The 25,256-nt window shown below is 39.9% G+C and overlaps 2 protein-coding genes across 2 annotated transcripts in view; one reads left to right on the plus strand and one right to left on the minus strand.

The window, feature by feature from the left end:
* b3gat2 (beta-1,3-glucuronyltransferase 2 (glucuronosyltransferase S)) overlaps nt 1-25,256 on the minus strand; it is a 639,688-nt gene that overhangs the window by 71,596 nt on the left and 542,836 nt on the right. The gene's annotated exons all lie outside the window — the stretch shown is intronic.
* Nucleotides 1-25,256, plus strand: part of sertad2b (SERTA domain containing 2b) — a 49,538-nt gene that overhangs the window by 22,289 nt on the left and 1,993 nt on the right. The window contains exon 2 of the mRNA XM_062058836.1: nt 21,638-25,256. This exon is cut by the window's right edge and continues 1,993 nt beyond it. Coding sequence (XP_061914820.1) covers nt 21,642-22,826 — 1,185 coding nt within the window. The 5' untranslated portion in view covers nt 21,638-21,641 and the 3' untranslated portion in view covers nt 22,827-25,256. The remainder of the gene's footprint in view (nt 1-21,637) is intronic.

Raw genomic sequence — 25,256 nt, forward strand, 5'->3', positions numbered from 1 at the left:
GCTAAGGGTCATTCAAATAACTATAACATATAGAACATGCTATACGTTTACCAAACAATCTGTCACTCCTAATCGCTAAATCCGATGAAATCTTATACGTCTAGTCTCTTACGTGAATGAGCTAAATAATATTATTTGATATTTTACGGTAATGTGTTAATAATTTCACACATAAGTCGCTCTTGAGTATAAGTCGCACCCCCGGTGAAACTATGAAAAAACTGCGACTTATAGTCCGAAAAATACAGTAACTAGAATATACTTGAATATATAGGTGGGTGGATCGGAGGAATTTAACAATATGAAAATGTGATAACAGTTATTGTTGTCAAAATTATCACGTTATCTTTATTATCACGGTACTGTTGAATGTGCTCAGGAAGTACCGATACACACGCCAAAATATTTTAACCAAGTTTTATTTTTAAAATTAAAAAAATAAATAGACACTCAATATGCTATCTTATCAGAACAAACATTAAATATTGTCATGGCTTTTTAAGAGCCATATTGTTTTAATTTCTGTGTTTAAATATGTTTAAGGTTTTAGTTTTTTTTAATGATAAAGGTAAACGGATGTTGGGGTGCTTCACTTCCAGTTTTTGTGACGCCACGTGAATTCACTTCCTGTTGTCATTATTCCTTCAAATATACAATGATCCCTTTGTGCGGAGAGGCCAGCCTGTAGGTTCAATTTGCACAGTTTAATAACTTAATTGTTTGGACAGCAATGTGTTTATACATGTTTAGGTTGGGGTATGTTGTTTCGTAACGGGAAAATACGTTAATGTCTCCTGTATTCATGTTTGCATTTAAGCTAGCTAGCACTAGCTTGCTTCTCCAGTCAACAGTCCAATAAAAGTGTGCATCAATCATGGTTTTTGATCATTTTAATTCAAAGGTAGTACTAACCTTTGGGAGTTTTACCGCTTTTTGTTAATATATTGTTTATTGTTACAACCCTAGCAGTTCGATACAAATATCAACAGTGACAATACCAAGTGATATAGTATCAGGTCGATACCACAATGGTTAGATCAAAATTTTTTATTATCAAGAAAACCTTTTGTCATTTTTGTTCTTGTTTAGAAACTCAGGAAATAAGTCCTTGGATATTGTTTGTTTTCCACCACGTGACTTCTTCCCGGAAGTGAAAACCAGTGGTGGTTAACAAGCCAAGTTGGCTATTGTGTAGCAAGCAAAAAGCTGTTGTACCGCAAGCAACAATACAAGTAATATCAAGATAATACCTGACTGGGAAATAATAAACGTTAAAAAGTATATCAAACAAACCTTTAACAAAGTGATCACTGCAGACTCATGCATTCTTCGACTCTGCTCCCTTGGACTGTAGTGTGAGCTGCTTTTCTCGTCGTTTTGTAAAATTTTGCACTTTTCCGCCCTTTTTGATTACCTCTCGAGGAACTCGTTTTCGCGTTTTAAACGATTTGTACAGCAGAAGCCAACACAAGCATAGGGCATTTTTTTCCTCAGAGAAAGGCTAAATGGCGCCTCATACCCATTGAGATTAGACCTAGCTTGACCACCACACATTTTTAATGTGCAGGACGTCAGCCTGATGTGACGTCAGAGTGATTGCTCTGTTCTCAAAGGGATACTGACATTAGGACGTGAACTCACGTGACGTCATATCAAAAGTAAGTGATGCGCCAAAAACCTGTTTTTATTCATCATTAAAAACACTGAAACCTTTACAAATTAAAACAAAAGAAGATAACCTTGTTTTAACACTCCAATAAAAATAATATCAGAATCACAATCAGAAGAGTTTTATTGCCATTGTTTGAGAACGGGTTCACAAACTAGGCATTTTACTTGGCGCAATCGTGCAACATAAAACACGTATAACACAGAATAGAATAACATGAGCTGTAACTAAGCTATCAGATCTTGTTATTGTTCATGTTTCTGATGGCCGAGGGGAAAAAACTGTTTAGGTGGCGGGAGGTGTGGGCCTGGATGGACCGTAGTCTCCTGCCTGAGGGGAGAGGGGAGAATAGTTTGTGTCCAGGGTGAGAAGAGTCAGCTGTGATCCGACCCACACACCTCCTGGTCCTGGAGGAGAACAGGTCCTGGAGGGGTGGGAGTTTGCAGCCAATCACCTTCTCAGCAGCACGTACCATGCTCTGCAGTCAAGGCTTGTCCCGGACTGTGGCGCCGGGGAACCACACGGTTATGGAGGAGGTGAGGATGGACTCGATGATTGCTGAGTAGAACTGCACCAGCATCTTGGTCGGCACCTTCAGTTTTTTCAGCTGCCGCAGGAAGTACATCCTCTGCTGGCCCTTCTTGATGAGGGAGCTGATGGTCGGCTCCCACTTGAGGTCCTGGGTGATGGTGGTGCCCAAGAAACGGATGGAGTCCACAATGGAGACGGGGGTGGGAGTGTCAATCAGGGTGAGGGGGGATGGTGGGGCTTTGACTTTCCTGAAGTCCAAGATCATCTCCACTGTTTTCTGGGCGTTCAGCTCCAGGTTGTTGAGGCTGCACCAGGACGCCAGCCGGTCCACCTCTCTCCTGTAGGTGGACTCGTCGCCATCCGAGATGAGCCCGATGAGAGTAGTGTCATCCGCAAACTTGAGCAGCTTTACCGACTGGTGACTGGAGGTGCAGCAGTTTGTGTACAGGGAGAAGAGCCAGGGGGAAAGTAAACAGCCCTGAGGAGTACCAGTGTTCGTGGTTCGACTGTCCGAGACAATCTTCCCCATCCGCACGTGCTGTCTTCGGTCTGTCAGGAAGTCATTGATCCAACTGCAGAGGGAGTCGGGCACGCTGAGCTGGTAGAGCTTGTCTCGTAGCAGTCCAGGGAGGATGGTGTTGAAGGCAGAGCTGAAGTCCACAAATAGGATCCTGGCGTAGGTTCCTGGGGAGTCCAGATGCTCCAGGATGAAGTTGAGGGCCAGGTTCACTGCATCATCCACAGACCTGTTGGTTTTGTAGGCGAACTGCAGTGGGTCCAGGAGGGGGACGGTGATGTCCTTGAGGTGTGGCAGGACCAAGCGCTCAAAGGACTTCATGACCACAGACGTCAGCGCAACCGGCCTGTAGTCATTAAGTCCTGTGATCCGTGCTTTCTTGGGGACAGGGACGATGGTGGAGGTCTTGAAACAGGACGGCACGCAGCATAGCTCCAGAGAGGTGTTAAAAATGTCAGTGAAGACAGGAGCCAGCTGATCCGCACAGTGTCTCAAGGTGGAGGGGGAGACACCATCCGGCCCGGGGGCCTTCCGTGTGTTCAGCTTCAAGAACTGCCGGCGTACATCCTCCTCTCGGATGGAGAGGGCCTTTGATGAAGTCCTATGATGTTCTTGGAGTCCTTTAACCTTGGAGTCCTTTAAGTCCTTTAAAGTAGTGCTGGTGCACGTTGGAATGATGCGCGCCTCATTGAACTGTATGTATGAGGTCACAGTGTCCGTACACTCGTCCAGATTGTCCGTGGCCGCTCCAATTGCCTCCCAGTCTGTCGTCTCCAAACATGCGTGCAGCTCCTCCACAGCCTCGGCGGTGAAACACTTAATGATCCTCATAACAGGTTTAGCCAGTTTCAGTCTCCGTCTGTATGAAGGGAATAAGTGCACCATCACGTGATCTGATAGTCCGAGAGCAGCGCGCGGGACTGCATGATATGCCTTGTTTATTGTGGTGTAACAGTGATCCAAAGTGTTCTCCTCTCTGGTCGGGCATTTAATAAACTGCCTATACTTGGGTAATTCCTGGCTCAGATTTCCCTTGTTAAAGTCACCAAGCACGATAACAAGAGAGTCCAGAAAAGACCGTTCCACATGTAAGATCTGGTCTGCAAGCGTGCGCTGAGCGTCATGCATGTCCGCGCTTGGCGGTAAGTAGACAGCCACCAGTATAAATTAAACAATCTCACACGTTGAGTAAAAGGGCTTACAGTGAATGAAAAGATATTCCAGAGCAGGAGAGCAGGATTGTGATATCACCGCCTCTTTTTTTGCCGGAGAGCCCCGCGTCTCGGTCCGCGCGGAGAAGATGAAAGCCGTCCAGTTGAACCGCGCTGTCCGGGACACTGGCGCTCAGCCACGTCTCCGTGAAGCACAAAACACAAGATGAGGAAAAGTCCTTGTTTCTTCTCATCAGCAACGCTAGCTCGTCCATCTTGTTGGCAAGTGAGCGGACGTTGGAGAGAAAGATGCCAGGTAAGGGCGTGCGTAATCCCCGTCTGCGGAGACAGACAAGGGCGCCCGCTCGCATTCCTCTTCGGTGCAGTTTCCCTCTTTTGATCAAATAGTGGACCAAATCCGCAGCTGACGCTAAGATGACCGGTAATAAGTCCGTAGGGGTGATGGATCTGATGTTCAGTAGCTCTTCGCGGGTGTGAGAGCACGCGGACACACTATTTACGCACAAACACAAACAAAACAGAGCGCACGAGAGCACCGAGGCAGCCGTCATCGGCGCCATGATGATCAAAGATCATGGCTCTTAAGAAGCCAGAACAACACTTTTTATTTATCCTGCCAATGACAGTATATTGTGTGCCAATAAATAAATAAATAAAACCTGGTTCCAAGATTTCAGAGTACTTCTTAAGCACATTCAACAATGCTGATAATAATGGAAACCGTGAAAATTTTGGCCACATTAACCATGATATGAAATATTTATATTGTTAAATCCCTAATTGTGATATGATCAATGTCGTTATCACAGGAGGCTGCAATATGTATTGCAATATTTTCGTCGATATCGCCCATCCCTAGATGAGACTATGGACTAATGAAGATCAAGTTCATTCATTATATTTATGTTTTAGAGCTTTCACTTTCTACCATCATACTGTAAACATGTGGACAATTAACTGAATTATTGAGGCGTGTACATTTAGACCAAAGCCTACTCAGTGGCCTAGTGGTTAGAGTGTCCGCCCTGAGATCGGTAGGTTGTGAGTTCAAACCCCGGCCGAGTCATACCAAAGACTATAAAAATGGGACCCATTACCTCCCTGCTTGGCACTCAGTATCAAAGGTTGGAATTGGGGGTTAAATCACCAAAAATGATTCCCGGGCGCGGCCACCGCTGCTGCCCACTACTGCTGCCCACTACTGCTGCCCACTGCTGCTGCCCACTGCTCCCCTCACCTCCCAGGGGGTGAACAAGGGGATGGGCCAAATGCAGAGGACAAATTTCACCACACCTAGTGTGTGTGTGACAATCATTGGTACTTTAACTTTAACTTTAGAGTGAGCTTAAAAGAAGACCATGACTCTTAGTATTTGAAGGTTTTCTCAACCAGGGATTAAAAGTTGCATTGTCTTGAGCTTGTGAATGGTTAAAGGACCGGGGCCCTGAGATGCTGAAAAGTCATGCGATGTAAAACACAGCAGAGGAGAGGAGAGGTGGGGCAGACGGAAAAGGAAGAGGAGGACACTGAAGTGGAATGTTAGGGGTGGGGCAGCTCTGGTATGTTAGTCCTGTGCGCTGTGTGCTTGAGTGTGTATTTGAGTTTAAACACCCTGCCATGAGTCAGAGCGGCAGACATGCAGCTGCTTTGGCTCTCAATCACACGCCCGCAAACTGCTTTGAAATTCTGTCGCTCACTCTTTCACTCTGTTTTTGTGTCTGATTCACAGATTTCCACACAAACCTGAAAGTTTTGCAATATATGCTGACACAAAAGAAATCAAGAAAGTAGAGAAAATGTTGTCACTAATATAATGATGGTGTCCCACCTCAACAAACTGATCCTAATCTGCTGCTCTTAATAAACCATTTGATTTCAGTGTTTCCCAAAAGTCTGCAGTTGGGTTGTGTCTAATTTGCATAATTTACCTTGAAGCAAAACTCAGTGTTAGGACGTGGACAGGTAAAACTGAGCCTCTTAATTTGTGTCATTGTAAATGTGCAACATTATCCCATGTTTTTAAAACTTATTTAACAACAGAACCTGAAGTTATTGTCTTACACAGGGAGCAGCAACAGAGCCTCGCTCGTCGCTAATGAGAAGCAACCCAAGGTAACAAAAATGAGGGGAAAGAAAGATAATTTCAAATGGCGTTATACCGGTCTTATAGTTAATACCGGTATATTTTAGAATGCGGTATATATTTGAGAAAATACCGCCATATCTTTTGATAGGTCTTTGTTACGGCCGTTTACTTTTCTCTGCACCTGACGAGCAAACCCTATGGCATTCCCTTTGGCTCACCCTCGCTCCTTGCGTGTTTATGTAGGCTTCTCTGACGCACCACAACAAAACATTTCAAATGAAAATGATGCCCCCGCGCCAACTTCTTGTCTCTCGAGTAATGCAATGCTTTGGGCAGCAACTGCATTTGGCTATTGGTGACTACAGCTTCATTTAAACATACACTAAATTGCTTGAGAATGCGACCCCAAAAGGGACGAGCGGTAGGAAATGTATGGATGGATGTATATCTCTCCCTGTAGTGACTATATCACTAATCTCATTGATGTTGTTCACAAGTTGTAAGCAACTTAGCATAGCAGCTAGCGATAGCTCCTCTCTGCTGCTGGCTCGGTGTGTCAAATGTTTAGCGACACGTCGGCTTAAAAGTGCCTCTCGCCATAGCCTGTGTAGACTAAGCTACTGTATTATAGTGGCTGGGTGGCTGAAAAGTAGTTTCAAACTTAACAGGCAGCGGCTTTCACCACAGCAAGTAGAAGCTCCATCTATACCCGCGCCCAAGCTTTGACATAGTAACGGCTAACTAATTACTATAAAGGAATAAACAACACTTTACTAATTACAACACAACAAATCTTAGTACGCTGGTTATCTAGCCATAAAACGCTTAGGCAACCTTAAGCACTTTGCACGCTTTTTTAAGATATGTTGTATACCACCAGTCAGACTAAAAATACAGCTGTATCAGTTTTGGTCCATATTGCTGAGCCCTATTGCAAAGCCAAATGTCCCGGTGTGGGAATACTTTGTCTTCAAAACAAATGAGGAAGATGAGCCCATCAACACAGACTAACAAGCCAATAGATTAAGATTAAAGATTAAAGTACCAATGATTGTCACACACACACTAGATGTGGTGAAATTTGTCCTCTGCATTTGACCCATCCCCTTGGGGAGCAGTGGGCAGCAGCGGCGCCGCGCCCGGGAATCATTTTGGTGATTTAACCCCCAACTCCAACCCTTGATGCTGAGTGCCAAGCAGGGAGGAAACGGGTCCCATTTTTATAGTCTTTGGTATGACTCGGCTGGGATTTGAACTCCAACCTACCGATCTCAGGGCGGGACAAATTTGTTGAAAAGTGATGGCAACAAAAAAAGACAACAAAACAAACCACCGACCCAGTTTTTCCAACTGGGAAAAAACTGCACTTCAAAATGTTCAATATTTAATAAAGGGCAAGTTTTGGCTAACAGGGATTGAGAGCCCATTTTATTTTGTATTGTTTGTTTACTCATTTAGGATAATTAATAGGGCTGTGAATCTTTGGGTGTCCCACGATTCGATTCAATATCGATTCTTGGGGTCACGATTCGATTCAAAATCTATTTTTTTCGATTCAACGCAATTCTCGATTCAAAATCGATATTTTCCAGATTCAAAAGGATTCTCTATTCATTCAATACATAGGATTTTAGCAGGATCTACCCCAGTCTGCTGACATGCAAGCAGAGTAGTAGATTTTTGTAAAAAACTTTTATAATTGTAAAGGACTATGTTTTATCAACTGATTGCAATAATGTAAATTTGTTTTAACTATTAAATGAACCAAAAATATGACTTATTTTTTCTTTGTGAAAATATTGGACATAGTGTGTTGTCAAGCTTATGAGATGCAATGCAAGTGTAAGCCACTGTGACACTATTGATCTTTTTATTTTTTTATTTTTTATAAATGTCTAATGATAATGTCAATGAGGGCTTTTTAATCACTGTTATGTTGAAATTGTAGCTAATATTGATACTGTTGTTGATAATATTCATTTTTGTTTAACTACTTTTGGTTTGTTCTGTGTCGTGTTTGTGTCTCCTCTCAATTGCTCTGTTTATTGCAGTTCTGAGTGTTGCTGGGTCGGGTTTGGTTTTGGAATTGGATTGCATTGTTATGGTATTGCTGTGTATTGTTTTGTTGGATTGATTAATAAAAAATAAAAAAAATTGAAAATAATGATTAAAAAATGTTTTTTTTCAAATCGATTTAAAAAAAATGAGAATCGATTCTGAATCGCACAACGTGAGAATCGCGATTCAAATTTGAATCGATTTTTTCCCACACCCCTAATAATTAAACATGTTTGACCATTCAATTACAATGGTAAAAAATACTAATCAGAAATAAAAATGTATTGCGTTTGAAAGGGTTACTTGCTTTATTATTGTAATATATTATGATGAGATCAGTGTTCAATTTTGTCTCAAAGTAATGCTAAAGATAATATCGTTTTAAAAATGTGTTATCGGCCCAGACCGAACAATATGTATTATCATGATAGAGTGATATAAATAAAATCTTTTATCGTTGGCCAAATTATTGTTTCAATAGTATTGCTGGCATCAGATCTGGTTGCTGTTGACTCAAACTCAGGCTAGGTAGGTAGGTAGGTAGGTCTTTATTGTCATTGCACAAGTACAACGGAACTTTGTTTTCAGCACAAACAAGCGTATTACAAGCAAGATGTTAATTTAAAAAATAAAGCGAAAATGCCGTATTTGTTCAGGCTTAAACTGTCTTGAGATTGAGATTTAATATGCAATTATTTTTTCGAGGTCCTCTTTTCATGTATTTTTCAACAAACACAAGCAACAAATCAGTCTGTATTACAATACACAATATCAGATTGATTTTACATGTATTATTTCTTCTGAACAATACAATTATACATTTACTAAATACTTTGACTTGCAGTCTTGTCAGCACAGTGATTTTATTTTGAAGGCTGTAGCCGAGTTGTTTTTTTTAGAGTTTGAGGTATCCTTGACGGCTGTAAAGTGTGACGGTGAGACAAAGCTCGGTGTTATTAAAGTGACTCCTGAATTCATGGCTGTTTTCTTTCCTTTGTGTTAAGCTTTCAGAACTTTAGCGATCATATTTACAAGACACTTGCTTTACATTAACACACCTGCTGGGTATTTTCACGTCACGTGGCAAGTCAAAACCGCAGCCTTTGCGGTCAGTAAACCGCATTTTATACATCTTGATTAAATTACAAATGCAATTCATCGTTCAGCCAAAGTACACATGCACTGTTTTTGCCTGTAGAAATCGTTCCAATAGGAATTTTTAAAAGAGTTATTGCAGGGTTCCTAAGTAATGAAAGGAAAAAAGTTGTTCAAACAACCAAAAAACCCCGAAAAAACAGAGAAAGGTTGCTGATGTGTTTAGCATGTTACTCTCGTCGAGTGGAGCTGAGTTTGCAGTGACCGTTTTGTCAATGTCTGTATGAACTTGTAAAAAAAACAGTTTTTATCTATTGTTTACTGATTATTGATTCATTTACTTTTCTTGTTTTCCATCTGATTACACATGAGCAGTTTTCTTTAGTCAACTTTGACATGGAATGGATTTGTGTGTTGTTTTAAAGCGCTGATGATGCAATGATAAACATCAAGAAAACTTTGCAAGTAGTATTCATGAACTAGATTAGTGAAGTGTGAAGTGAAGTGAATTACATTTATATAGCGCTTTTTCTCAAGTGACTCAAAGCGCTTTACATAGTGAAACCCAATATCTAAGTTACATTCAAACCAGTGTGGGTGGCACTGGGAGCAGGTGGGTAAAGTGTCTTGCCCAAGGACACAACGGCAGTGACTAGGATGGCGGAAGCGGGGATCGAACCTGCAACCCTGAAGTTGCTGGCACGGCCGCTCTACCAACCGAGCTATACCGCCCCACAATTATTTGATTAATTAAGCTCTTGTCGGCTGTATATCCCATAGCAACAACATATTGTCTCTGGATATTGCTAAATATTGGCACAAAACATTGCTGGACAACACTGAAATTACAACTAATAAACAACGATTACACAGCATCCATTATCGTCCATCAAATACATTACATACAGATGCATAAAAAAGTCAAACATTGTCTTTCATGGCTTAATGGCTAATTCGTGGGTCCATCAAGATGTAAAGAAATGATGTGCGTGCATACTTTTGTAGAGCTTGAGCTTCTTATAAGTGTGGGCGACCAGATAGTTTGAAATGCCCGCTTCGGTTAAATTAGGGAAATCTTTTAAACCTTGTGAAAAGTGTTTCTTCCTAAGAGAAGAAGTTATGGATTAACTCCATCACATTCAGCCATTTTTTGGATGATGCTGTATCTGGCTTGTATATTTTGGCTCTGAACCTTTACAATACTCGGACATCTGCGCAGCTAGTGCTAAATGAACTGGAGCTGTTGAATTTTTGTCCCCCAAGCAAAAACCCATGTGATTGTAAGCGAGAATGAGCTGATAGCATCAAATCAAATGCAAATGGCAGTGCACAGTCGAATCCTTCAATGGCGGTCCACCACAACCACTTTTGGGCTACCAAATACCATAAATTCCGGACTATAAGCCGCTTTTTCCAAAGTTTTGAACCCTGCGGCTTTTAAAACGGAGCGGTTAATTATGGATTTTTCTTTGCTGACGGCATTAATAAATATAATTTTATTAAAAAAAAAAATGACATTGTGTGTGCTATTGCATAATCTTTTTTAACAAATTTGCTCACTGCAGTGTCCCTACATTTATCGGTGGGGATGTACACTGAGTACTGGTATTTTTAGGTACCGGTATTTTTTTATCCAGCTAACAGTCGTAATTATGACACGCGTGCGCTGTCACATTCAAGTGCTGCGGCAAAGTATAAAAGAAGACTTGGCGGAACAGCCAATCCGAGTCGATTGTGTTTCATTACAGATACAGTGTTCACATTGAACATAGAGGCTGTGCTGCCTTTGCACAAAGTGATCGATATACACTCCACAGTGTTAACAAAAGGGAGGTGTGTTCCACAGAAAGTGAACTCACGTGACATCACATAAACCGGAAGTGAAACAAAGTGCTCACAAATTTGCATCTATTAAAAAACATTCTAAAACGTTTACAAACTAAAATGGAAGAAGATAAACATATTTAAACACACATAAAAATAGTATGGCTCATATGAAGCCAAAACAATAATGTTTCCTTTGCCAAAAAGTGTATTGGGTGTCTGTTTATTTTATTATTTTTAAGTACAACTTAGTCAAAATATTTTAGTTTGTGTATAAGTAAGTACTTTTTGAGCAAATTCAATAATACCACAATAATAATGATAACCATGTGAATTTTGGTCACAATAACTTTAGTTAGCCATTTAATTTATTGTTTTGGTTGTGTAGAGTTGAGGGTCACCCAGCCGACAGAACCTATTTTATTGATTTTGGTTGTGAATTTTATTAAAGTGCAACATTTTGCTAACAGATTATATATTTTTTTGGTATTTGTTTTATTCAGCTTTGATATTTAAAAGTTTACATTTCAATTACGGGCAGCCCGGCAGAGCAGTGGTTAATGCTCGTGCTTCACAATAATTTCCTGTGTTCGATTCCTGGGCTCAGGGTCTTTTCTGTGTGGAGTTTGCATGTTCTCCCCTTGACTGCATGGGTTCCCTCCGGGTACTCCGGCTTCCTCCTTCTTCCAAGGCTGATTGGCAACACTAAATTGGCCCGAGTGTGTGAATGTGAGTGTGAATGTTGTCTGTCTATCTGTGTTGGCCCTCCGATGAGGTGGCGACTTGTCCAAGGTGTACTCTGCCTTCCGCCTGAGTGCAGCTCAGAAAATGGATGGATGGGCATTCCAATTACAAATACAATTTTATTTCATTTGAAAGGGTATACTTGCATTATTATTATGTATCATCATTACATCAATGATTAATTTGCTCTCAAAATAAAGTTGACAACAATATTGTTAACAGCAATAATTTGTAGGTCAATATATTGTAGAGCAAACTTTGTTATTAGCCAAGGCAATGTAATGTAGGCAAGTACAATATATATATATATATATATATATATATATATATATATATATATATATATATATATATATATATATATATATATATATATATATATATATATATATATATATATATATATATATACAAAGTATATATATATATACATATACTCACACACACACAGGAATTTATAATATTTATAAGATTTTGGTAGAAGCATAGAGCAACATTTTTTAGGGCTATTTCATCTGTTCAGTTATTTCATTGATACACAGCAAGCAACTCAAACATTCTGAATATGATTTCATAAAATGTAATGAAAACAACAACAATCCGTCCAACACAACATACATAAACGAGGCCAATAGAACTAAGCCAATAAGATTTTGCATTGAAGTTAGCAACAATATCTTGTTGATTAACAAAAATAAAAATAATATTTTTCTCTGACAGTAATAAAATAGTGCAATATGTGCCTGCTATCTAGAAAGGCTACACTCAATTGTAGAAATCGGGGTTAAATTAATAAAGAGACTTTTTTTCCCCACTAAGAAATCTAACTAAAACCTGTGCCTCCAGATGAACCATGAAGTTAAACATATACAATTACATTCATACATATACAATTTTGTCATTAAGTTATTTCCCCCTAAGGTCTTTTCTTTTAAACTGTGGCCTCCTATCACATGCCTTCTCATCAGTCCTGTGGCTTTGCGTTCGCTGCGGTCGCCACTATTAACGCCAGATCTTGGCTTAACAGCACGGGCAGCCTCGTACTCCTTCCATAAATTTCACATGGTGAAATTTAAAGTGACTTATCAGATTTTTTTTGTGTCGAAGCTCGTCTTTTTCCCTTCCGATGGAATTTCAGCAGAACAAGTTTTGCAAACTGCGACTAAAATGTATTTTTCTGACACGGTAAATAAAGCCCACACCGGGGACTGCTGTGCCACGATGCTTTTCTCTGGACACGACCAGCCACGCACCCAGTATCATGACAATAAAAATATGCGAGCCAGGCGGCAGCACATACCACAACAGAGTCCAACGACAAACACTTTTCAACTTTTATTATCGGCTAATTTTATCGATTGATTTTTAATTATTGGAATTAATGATGTCATAATTGCCATTATTGGTCGATAATTGTCAGCCATCGATGTTATCGAGCATCCTTATAAAAAAACTAAATTCTCAAAGAATAAACAAAACCGCGACCAAGTTCATTCTTGAACGCTCACTAGTTGCTATACTGCCTGAGGTACTCTTGCTTCTTATATAATATAAACACATCTCATGACAGTGACAGTTCAACGTTTTTGTGACTTAAGAACATAAGCGACCAGTAGATCACCACCGAATTTGAAGTCACTCACTATAGGGTCAAAGAAAATCTGCTTGAACTACTTAGTATTTTTTAATTGTTCAATTTAAACATCATGCCTCTACTGTATTTATTATACAAATTACCACAAAATAGCTTCAAAACAGTGACCACATTTTTTCAAGTGTTATGATCTGCTTCGTAAATAAAGTACAGTTTAAATGTTTCCAGTCGTATAATAGATAAAATACAAACTGCTCACCTCTCCTTGTGATGAAAGTTTTGTATGGCTTCAGGGTAAATTGGCTTTAGAGTTTCCACTGCAGGAGGAAGTTCCATACACTCGCTTTTAAAAAACCTTATGAGATCTATTGCAAGAGCAGTGTCAAAGACTGTTTTGATTTAGAGGCTTCAATTGAACAAAATGTTTATGTTGTTGCTTTTTTTCAACTGCATTGCATCGTATTCAAAGGTAATATTTTGGTCCCCTTATAAGGCTACATGAGAAACATGTACCGGTACTGATGTTTGCCATTTACCTGGTTTGTAGGATAGTTGTGGTGTGAAGTGTTGCTCATTACGCTTCCACTTTTTTACTCCTCCTCCTGCACCGCCCTCTCTTCCTTCATACCCCTCAGCAACCACCTCCTCCACCCCATCCACCATCTTGTTCTTTGTCATCTCTTTGGGTGAATTCCCAGCTGACTCTGTTTGTCATGGCAACCAACCAGTCATGGTGACTGGGCCTGCAGCTCACACTTCCTGTGTGTGTATAGCGGCTGGCTCCATGAGCCTGTCAGCCTGGATTTGACTCAAACGTACTGCAGTGATGCCTGTGTTTGGTCTTTCACTCTTGTTTGCAATCCAATCAGGCACATTTCTTATTTTTCTAAACAGATAAACTACTTTACTTTTTATGCATATGAATATCCTGTGGCTCTACCATTGTGCATTGGTATGTCTCTCAGACTGAGCTGTTCTGTAGAGGGGCACGGAGGGTTGACGTTAGAAGTGGCCTATGAGCTTGTGCTACAGCAGGGAACACTGCTGTTACATAATGTGTGTTGCATGTGTGCGTGTGTGTGTGTGTGTGTGTGTTGCACAGAGGCTTCCATTTCATTTTCTAGTTGGTTTCAATACACAGTTTATTCAATCTTTTATGGCAACAAACCTGCTGCATTTACAGGTGCTACACCCAACTTGTGATTAATACTATATACGTTGGCGCTTCACTAGTTTGAAGTGTTTTAATTATTACAATGTTGCTGTTGCTGAAGTTCAAATGAATTGTTTAATGCCAACTTTGTATCCAGCTCATACTTTTATGATAGACACTGTGCACGCTGCGTGGTCAGTTCATGCATTCTTTGCCTCGATGTCCTCTTCACGAGTGGTAGCTGTCAATAAGCGAGTCACTTTAGCTAGGTTATGGAGTGGTCTTACTGTATTTGTTTTAGACATGTTTAACAAGTTACCTGGTTCTCAGAAGATGATGCCAGATATTGGACTGTACCATTTTGGAATGTTAGGTGGGCGGGGGATCGATTCCATTGAAAAAAGAGACAATGACAAGGTTTTTTTGTGAAGTCTGTCCTTAAGTATTTCTTCTGCCAAAAATGTCTTCTGGAAGGCCAACTAGCAGAGCGTAGATTGAGTAACTTGAATTAAAGGAGTATAAATCAATCTATCGATAAATCGATCAATTGTTACACTCCTAATCACTAGTCAATAGTGTACAAATAATAGGCTATATGTATCCATTCATACAATATATTACTTAAAGGTTCCGTTTGCCATTTCCTTACAATACATTTTTTCAAAGCAAAAAATATAACAAGAACACCACCGGCTAGCTTATGTTACCATTAGTGGTTTAACAGAACACATTTGTTTGACAATTGTCTATATTTATCACAATTACAAAGTTTATGTAATAAATTTTTTTACCGGCCCGAATAAAATGATTGGTGTCACTTGGTCTCGTGTGTGCACACATACAAAAGCAGTCAAAGAGAAGCAACAATTTGCGGTCATGTTTTGTTTATGATATAATATACATTCAATGACAGCTAACGCTAGTTATCAAATTGCTATTATTAGCTAACCAAACCTTGAGCTAATGAGCGTGCATGTGTTACGTACGCTATACGTACGAGAAGCCGTAAGAGTGTGTGTAAAATACATTGGAAAGTTGGCTCTCTAGGCATCTGTGTACAGCCCCTTCAATTTTTAAGATGTGTCAGCTTTTATTTTACAGTGGCAGGCCACCACGATTAATTACATCTAGGGGAACCCTGGATATATATCGTTATCTCAAGAGGCTGCAATAGGCCATATCGCCCATCTCTACTTTCCATCAGTTTGGTGACGAGTTGAGCCATTATTAACCTTGTGCAAGCACCAACACACTCAGGTGAAAGGAACTGTTTTTGGGGGTTTTTTTTTTAGTTTTTTAGTCGGGACCCAGGGTGGACCACTCATCTGTGCATCAGTTGGGGACGTCTCTGCGCTGCTGACTTGTCTCCAGTCAAGATGATCTCCTGCTGGCCCCACTATGGACTGGACTCTCACACTATTATGTTAGATCCACTATGGACTGGACTCTCACAATATTATGCTAGATCCACTCGACGTCCATTGCACCGGTCGCCCAGGGGGGGGTCCCCACATCTGCGGTCCCCTCCAAGGTTTCTCATTGTCATCCCATTGGGTTGAGTTTTTTCTTGCCCTGATGTGGGATCTGAGCCGAGGATGTCGTTGTGGCTTGTGCAGCCCTTTGAGACACTCGTGATTTAGGGCTTTATAAGTTAACATACATCAAAAAGTAATTAATTGTTTTATCGATATTAGAAAAGATCACATTGGCTTTGAGAACGGTAGAGTTTATATAAAGTAGACTTGAACTTCACGCGAGTCTGACGCCCGTTTGTGGTGTCATCACCAGGCGTCATCAGTCATCAAAACAAATATCGTGGATACGGAAAGACAAGCACGCAAACAAAAAAGGAATACGCCACCATAGCAATCCATTGTGGAAATGTTTTCTTGTCAATTCAACCTAAAGTGTTTTGTCAAATAAGATGTCAATGCATTGGCCATTAAATGTGGTTTTCTTGCTCGTTTGAAACCATAATTCATTTTTAAATAATTCCCTTACAAGAAATGACAGAAATATAGGAAAAATCACGTGCAGTGTCCAGTATCCAATATTCATTTCACAGTCACACTGGTTGATATTTTTGCTAAAAAGTTACTGAATCGATTCGGATCGTATTGTTCTAAAAAAAAAAATGATATTGTCTCTAATTCATATCGGCAGCCACACATTCTGAATCAAATCGAATCGTTCTTAAAATGAATCGTTACACTCTTAATAGTGATGCACCAAAAATTCAGCCACCAAAAAAAATGATTACCGAAACAGCACTACCTAAACATGATGTTGTGATGATGTAAATAATACGTGTGTGATTTGTCTGGAGCGGAGGCAGCATGTGTGTGATGTGGAAGTACTTTGATATATCCGAGATCTTCAAAATGTGCAATGTGCAACTACTAAGAGGACAGTGGCAGGTTTTAGGGAGAGAAAACATAGTTGGAGAAACAGTGCAAAGGAAGTCTGACGTCAGGCTTGCTGCACCTCTCACTGTTCGTTGCGGACATCAAGCGACAGAATAGTCTCCAAACACAAGTATAGTTTCCAAAAACACCAGAAAAAGATGCTAGATTTGTTGCTAGTTGTGTGTAATAAAATGAAAGTAACTAAAAGGATTAGAGAAGTCTCTAGAAACTTCTAGAAAATTCTCAACAAAGTACATTGTACAAATTGCAGCAACATTTGAAAAATAGGGCAAAACGATACCAATTAATTATAACACATAATTGTTTTCACGGTAAATGTATTTATAACATTGTTAAGCCTTTTTAAAGAAAATATATGCAGCAGCGCAGATTATGCACATTGTATGAAGATGTCATATTGCCCACGCTCCTAGCTACGCCACCATCGCCACAGTTATGTTGGTAATCTGGGGAAACCCTAAAATCACCATATTCTCTATGATTTTGTTTGTAAATGATGATAAAACCCTTTTTAAAAGGGTTTAAAAAGGCTCCTAATTTAGCTGCTGAATATGCAGTAACATATTGCATTATTTACAGTTGTATTATTTTCTTAGAACTATTATTAATATATGTTCTAATGTACTGTTAATAGTTGGTTACTTTCTGTTATAACGTGGTTCTATCTACACTTTTGTTGGAATATAATAAGTGTTGCGTTTGGATGAAGGTTGGGTTCCCCAGGATGTGAAAGGACAGGCAGAAGGTAGCAGAAGCGACTTGCAGGTACGATGCGTCTTTAATTATCAATAAAAACAACAAATAAAATACAACCAGGGAATCGCTGGGAATCGCTGGGAAACTCACAAGAACGCTAACTGAGTAAGGTAACTGAGCATTGCAAACATAACTTTGAACATGGGCTCAACATAACTTGTCGCCAACGGCGAAAAATACATTTGCAAAGGCAGGTTGGGTGACACGGGTATATAAAGCTCTCTGATTAGCGATCAGGAGCAGCCGAGCATCCTGATCACTAATCAGAGGCAAGAATAAATCATCAGCGCTCCTAGCAACCACACAGTAAACAAATGAAGGAGCGCCAAAATGGAAATAGACAATAAAGATAAGAATAATACAAAACTCGCAACCAAAGTCATGACCCAGGCGACAAATCATGCAATAAGTACTTATTCTTCTGTTGTTTGTATACCTTACATTAGTTTTGGGCGATACTACACTTTTGGGTATTGCTCCAATTGCTGGGTTGCATATGACGTCACATCCCTTTTTCTTCTGTGCTGCTATACAATGGTCAAGCAGCTTGAGCATAGCTAATAACAAGTGAGAGTGAATGGAAAGTTTGAACAGAAAAAAACAAATTGCTGTTCTGTTCTTGGGTGTTCCAATCGTTCAAATAGAGACATAGGAAAGAGCTTTCATAGATTCCCGAAATAAATGGTTCATAAAGGTAAGTCAGGGCAAAATACGAAAGTGCGTCGAAGGAAACTATCTTCATCTTGTGGACTACAATCGGACCATGCTTGTGTCTGCAGCTATCACTTGGTAAAATGTCTGATTTGATTTGTTTGAGAAACTTTCTGTGGTGCAATCGCGTTTATTCTCTAATATATTAGTAGTGTTTGAGAGCAGAACTAAAGACAGGGACAAGAGATCACATTAATTTGTGTTGCTATGTGGTAAATGCTATGCCTAAATATTACTACAAAGACTTGGTTGTGCAAATAAACTAACGTCATGTTAAGTCCTAGTAATAAATATTGTGATTGTTGGTCTAGTCCACCGTATTTTTGTTGTCGATTTTCATAGCAGAAATGAAAAGCTTTGTTGTTGTGCAGGAAAGCCACGTGCTTTATTCATCACGGTCATGGATGACCACATTATAGCGTATTTGGTGATATTTGTTAGCATCAAGAAAATATCCTTAATAGTAGTAATAATAAACTAGATTAATACATTTCTCGTAGGCTTAACCGCATATACTGAATCTTGATATCGCTAGCAAACATTGCTGAACAACAGGGACATCTATAGCTAAATTATGAGACAAAATATACTTCACAGCACTAATATTTGTAGCAGTAAATCAACTGCAAACAAACGTATCCTTTTTCGCATTAGTGTCACGATCACAGTAGTACGGCACCTGTTGTCAATCAAATACGTTACTTACCGATGCACGAAAAAGTCCAACATTGTCTTTCATGGACTCATGCTTAATTTTGTGGACCCCTCAGTTGTAAAGATATGATGTGCCTCCAATCTTTTATTCTCGTAAGTGTCAAGGCAAGCAAAAACATCAACTTATGTAACTATGAATGGTTTACATTTTTCAAAAATGTGTGTGTAACTTCCCATTTTAAATACTGTATTTGTATATATATATATATATATATATATATATATATATATATATATATATATATATATATATATATATATATATATATATATATATATATATATATATATATATATATATATATATATATATATATATATATATATATATATATATATATGTGTGTGTATGTATGTATGTATGTATATATAGACCAGCTACCTTGTGGGTAAGTCTAGGAAGACAAAGGCTAGGGGAGCACACCCTGAAAGAAAAGCAACGTGGTTGGCGGCACACGACAGGCGGTCCTCCAAAAAACTGGAGCTCCGGCAGCCTCCTGCAACTGTGGAAGAGTGCCGGTCGTCCTGGGTTCCCCTTGCCACCGGATCCCACCCTTTCACAGTGAAGAAGTGCTGCTGGGACATGCGCACCCCCAGTGGCACTTTAAACAAGCTCCTATGTGCAGGTATTCATCTCTGCCTCGGTGAGACCAGCTACCAGAACCACATGAGGACTCACAAAACATAGAGATGGATTGTCGTCATCGGATACGATGGACAACCTTAAGCAAAGCATATATATATATATATATATATATATATATATATATATATATATATATATATATATATATATATATATATATATATATATATATATATATATATATATATATATATATATATATATATATATATATATATATATATACACACACACACTACCGTTCAAAAGTTTGGGGTCACCCAAACAATTTTGTGGAATAGCCTTCATTTCTAAGAACAAGAATAGACTGTCGAGTTTCAGATGAAAGTTCTCTTTTTCTGGCCATTTTGAGCGTTTAATTGACCCCACAAATGTGATGCTCCAGAAACTCAATCTGCTCAGAGGAAGGTCAGTTTTGTAGCTTCTGTAACAAGCTAAACTGTTTTCAGATGTGTGAACATGATCGCACAAGGGTTTTCTAATCATCAATTAGCCTTCTGAGCCAATGAGCAAACACATTGTACCATTAGAACACTGGAGTGATAGTTGCTGGAAATGGGCCTCTATACACCTATGTAGATATTGCACCAAAAACCAGACATTTGCAGCTAGAATAGTCATTTACCACATTAGCAATGTATAGAGTGTATTTCTTTAAAGTTAAGACGAGTTTAAAGTTATCTTCATTGAAAAGTACAGTGCTTTTCCTTAAAAAATAAGGACATTTCAATGTGACCCCAAACTTTTGAACGGTAGTGTATGTATATATATATATATATATATATATATATATATATATATATATATATATATATGTGTGTGTGTGTATATATATATATATATATATATATATATATATATATATATATATATATATATATATATATATATATATATATATATATATATATAAATATACATATATATATATATATATATATATATATATATATATATATATATATACATACATATATATATATATATATATATATATATATATATATATATATATATATATATATGTATATATATATATATATATATATATATATATATATATATATATATATATATATATATATATATATATATATATATATATATATATATATATATATATATATATATATGTAGGTTGATTGGCAACACTAAATTGGCCCTAGTGTGTGAATGTGAGTGTGAATGTTGTCTGTCTATCTGTGTTGCCCCTGTGATAAGGTTGCGACTTGTCCAGGGTGTACCCCGCCTTCCGCCCGAATGCAACTGAGATAGGCTCCAGCACCCCCCGCGACCCCAAAAGGGACAAGCGGTAGAAAATGGATGGATGGATGGATGGGCTCTGATTTAAATAATTGGTTTTTCCCTTAAAGCCCTCCTGTGTTCAGGGACAGACATCCTAATAAATAACGATCTAATTGCTCTAGTATGGACTCGATACGTTACTACTTAGCATCGTTACTATCAATATTTGTTTTAATTTGCCCACCCCTGTTCACACTCAAGAACTCTATTTAGCTTAGCGGTTAGCATGGCTTATTGTATCTTCCCACGATGTGTATTGTAGCATGTTTAGCTATTCCCACTCCTCCAGTGAAAATAGTACTTGCAAGAAATGAACTTTATTTGCCGTCATGGAGTTGATCTGTACTGACTTTGAAGGGGCTTCACACTGTGAAGGGACATTAGCCGTTAGCAAGAATGCTACATTGTGTTGAGGACACTGTCATTCTCTTGCCGCTGTCAAATTTGTGGGACACGGCTAGATATGTGTCTTTAACATGCATTATTACAAAATAAAGTTGGTATTAAAACCTCTATCGTCGACCAAATTCACGTAATTGATGTCGTATATCGTCTATATCGTGCAGCCCCACTTATTACTGATTAATAATGCAATTCAATAATAATTCAATTAATTCTCTTCTCTCTGTTTTCCAGACTTATGTTCAGTAAAGGTGCCAAGCGAAAACTGGACGAGGATGAAGAGGTGCTGGAAGGCACGACGTTGGAGGCACCGGTGGCGGGAGCAGGATTAGGCCTGTGTCCCGAGGGCCTGTCCAAGGTGTCGTACACGCTTCAGCGGCAGACCATCTTCAACATCTCCCTAATGAAGCTGTACAGCCAGCGGCCACTGAGCGAGCCCAGCCTGGAGCGCCGTGTCCTCATCAATAACATGCTGCGGCGCATCCAGGATGAACTGAAACAGGAGGGCTCCTCGCGCCCGTTACTTCTCCCGCCGTCGCCGCCGCCCGACGACCCGATGGACGAGGGCTTCCGCGAGTCCCCGCCCTCGTTTGGAGTTTTGTCAGCTGCAGCGACCGCGCAAGTATCTCCACCTCTTTTGATGCCGGTGATCCTTCCTCCACCTTCACCCCACCCGTCGGTGCCTCCCACCTGTGAAGCTTCCCAGGCCTGCCCGCCCCCTCTTGATGCCTGCCTCACTCCAGCTTCACTACTAGAGGAGGATGGTCCTGATTCATCCTTCTGCTCTTCATCTCCACCCACTCCTCCTCTATCGCCTCCCCCGTCACAAAGTCAGGTGTCTTTGCCTGCCTCGTCCAATGACTCTTTGTCCCCCATTGTCAGCGACACGGACTTACTTCCCCCAACAGCCATAAGTAGGCCAGCAGCAGCCAACTCGATGACAGTAACTACCTCCCTCGCTCCTCCCGCCCACGTAGCAGCCTTGTCCCTTGCACCCACGAGCCCCGCTAAAGACTGCAGAACCACGGGCGCCGAACTTGAAACTGGGGGCCGCAGTGCCGTCATTCGACCAATAGACACTCTGCTCACAGCGCCGCCTGTTAGCCCGGGAGACATTTCCCCCTGTCATTCCTCCCCTTCCACGCCCTCTGGGTTCCTATCGGACTTGGCGCTGGACGACGTCCTTTTCGCCGACATAGACACGTCCATGTACGATTTTGACCCCTGCGTTACAGCAGGGGCGGTCGGCGTGACAGCCGGAACTGGCCTAACCAAACTGTCTTCGGTGGTGATGACGGACGACCTCCTCAAGTCCCTGGCGTCGCCATACAGTGGCCCCGCCCCCCAGGTTTCAGCCAATCAGCCTTTCAAAATTGATCTGACAGAGTTGGATCACATCATGGAAGTGTTGGTGGGTTCGTGACCTATTCAAAACTGTTCCAGAGACTGAAATCAATCACTTAGATGGATTTGGGATTTTGTTTGCTGTTCCTAAGTTTGTGTTTTTTGAAGTTTGCTATTGAAAATGTTAGTTGTCATGGTAACTATGACAACTATGAATTACTACTACAACACAACACTGAGCATGGACTGACTCCCTTTTCCAAACAGAAATGAAATGAGTGGCAAACAAACAGATTAGTTTTCATTTCTATACGTGTGAGGACCTTTTATTTGTTTTCCTAAAATGAACCTTATCCAATTCCTAAGGTTTAACTGTGACTTAAGCCATAACGTGTAACAGGTGAGTCCTCAAGCGTGTAGAAATACTTTACACTAAATGTGTCTTTCAGCAGATGAGTGCCTTTCACAAATATTACCACTTATTCGATTCCTGCTTTTATTTTTCTCTCTTTCCTAATATTTTCTTTTTATAATTTATTCAGTTGTATTTCGTCTGTTTTATGTGAGGAAATTCCTCATGATCAAATAATTATTTAACTGTCTGTTTTATGTTCTAGAATGCGTCAAAGGCTTGTTTTACTCGTATTACCTTGATGAAGATGATGATTCTTTGCCATCCAACTTGCTAGTTTGGATGCTCCTCTCGGGCGCTCCTATCAGGCCGGCTTGTTGTGTTTACATTGGAAACGCTTGCAACAACGTGTCCCAGTCTGGTGGAAAAGAGCTCAAAAGTCCAACCAAAAGAGCGACAGTTGTTCCTTCACGCACATGAACTGTAAACAAATCCGCCCTTGCAGTCGGCAGACAGTCACGGTGGCGCTAAGGGCCTCCTTAAAGCCGTGCGAAGACAAACAAACATGTGTATTTCAAGACTTCTTTAGTTTCTTGTGTTTGGCAACTTGAGTGACAGACAAATGACAGCACATTTAGTATTAACTCTGTTTGCACAAACTGTGCTCAGAACAGACGCTCAAACTCACTCAATCTCAGGGGTTTTGCTGACTTTGCAACGTTGTGCAGCACAGGGATGAGGTTCCAAACAAGCTCCTTGGATGTTGACTACATTTACTTTGAAGATTACTGGACGTCTAAATCTGTCTAGTAATGAGTTTCATTTGAGGTTAGAAACAAACACTTCCTAACTTTGTCAAAACTCAACTTTGCCAATTTAAGTGTCTACTATTAAGCCATAACTTGCACAGACTGTATCCAAAAGAACAGTATTTTCTCAAATAATCTATGAAAGCCCTGTCAAGTCACCACAGACTATGTCATTCTTGAAAAGACTTGTTTTTGACACAGTTGCTTCCCAAAACAGCAGCACCTGCAGATATTTCTTAAAAAGTTAAAGTACCCACGATTGTCACACACACACTAGGTGTGGCGAAATTATTCTCTGCATTTGACCCATCACCCTTGATCACCCCCTGGGAGGTGAGGGGAGCAGTGAGCAGCAGCGGTGGCCGCGCCCGGGAATGTGATTTTTGACCCCCAATTCCAACCCTTGATGCTGAGTGCCAAGTAATGGGTCCCATTTTTATAGTCTTTGGTATAAAAATAGGACCCATTACCTCCCTGCTTGGCTTGTTGAAGGGTAACTGTACTTTTTGGGGGGAATTTTGCCCATCTTTCACAATCCCTATGTGAGACGAGTACACGCATGTCCTTTTTGTGTGCATTCTAAACATTGAAGAAACGCTAGCAAAAGGCAGCTAACAATGCAGCAAATTGGGATCTACCTATATAGCCTATAAAGCGATCTAACAAGACCCAAAACCGCCAACAACACTTCATTCAACTGTCGTAGCAACATTGTTATTAATATGTAATAGTATATTATACATCAATAATACATATATGAACATGAAGGAACTACTTTTAGTAACTCATTGCTTTGCTCACACTTTCCGCTACTAGCTAGCTTGAGCCGCTAATAACGTTGGTTGCGACCCGCAATAAAAATAAAGAAGGAGCTTGAGCTGCTTTTGCTGTATTGCTTTTGAAAATCCACACGCTACCAATTTGACACTAAATGGCTCTCAGCAAATGCAACATCGCTAGGAAGCATGTTTTAACCGAGGAGTGACGATTATTCTTAATGGACCTTCTCAAGAAAGATACAACCATCCCAGTGAGAGTGGACATTGTGCGTGACTTTTATGTTCTTTTTGAAACCTTTAGCACACAGTGACGACAGAAATGAATACGCCCAGGAAAGATGTTTTAAAATGACCAAAATACTGTAAATATGTCATGAATGTGCCCGTTACAACATTACATACAGTGTGTACTTACAGCATGTTTATAAACGAGCATTGGAGGTTTCTTCTTCGAGGGCTTTATAAGCAGAGCAGATCCTATCCCCATTACCTGCATTGTTAGCTGTCTCTGATGAGCACTTTTTCTAATATTTAGAAGGCACATAAAACATAAAAACATGTGCTATTGT

Source organism: Entelurus aequoreus, linkage group LG09, assembly GCF_033978785.1.
Source record: "Entelurus aequoreus isolate RoL-2023_Sb linkage group LG09, RoL_Eaeq_v1.1, whole genome shotgun sequence".
NCBI lineage: Eukaryota > Metazoa > Chordata > Actinopteri > Syngnathiformes > Syngnathidae > Entelurus > Entelurus aequoreus.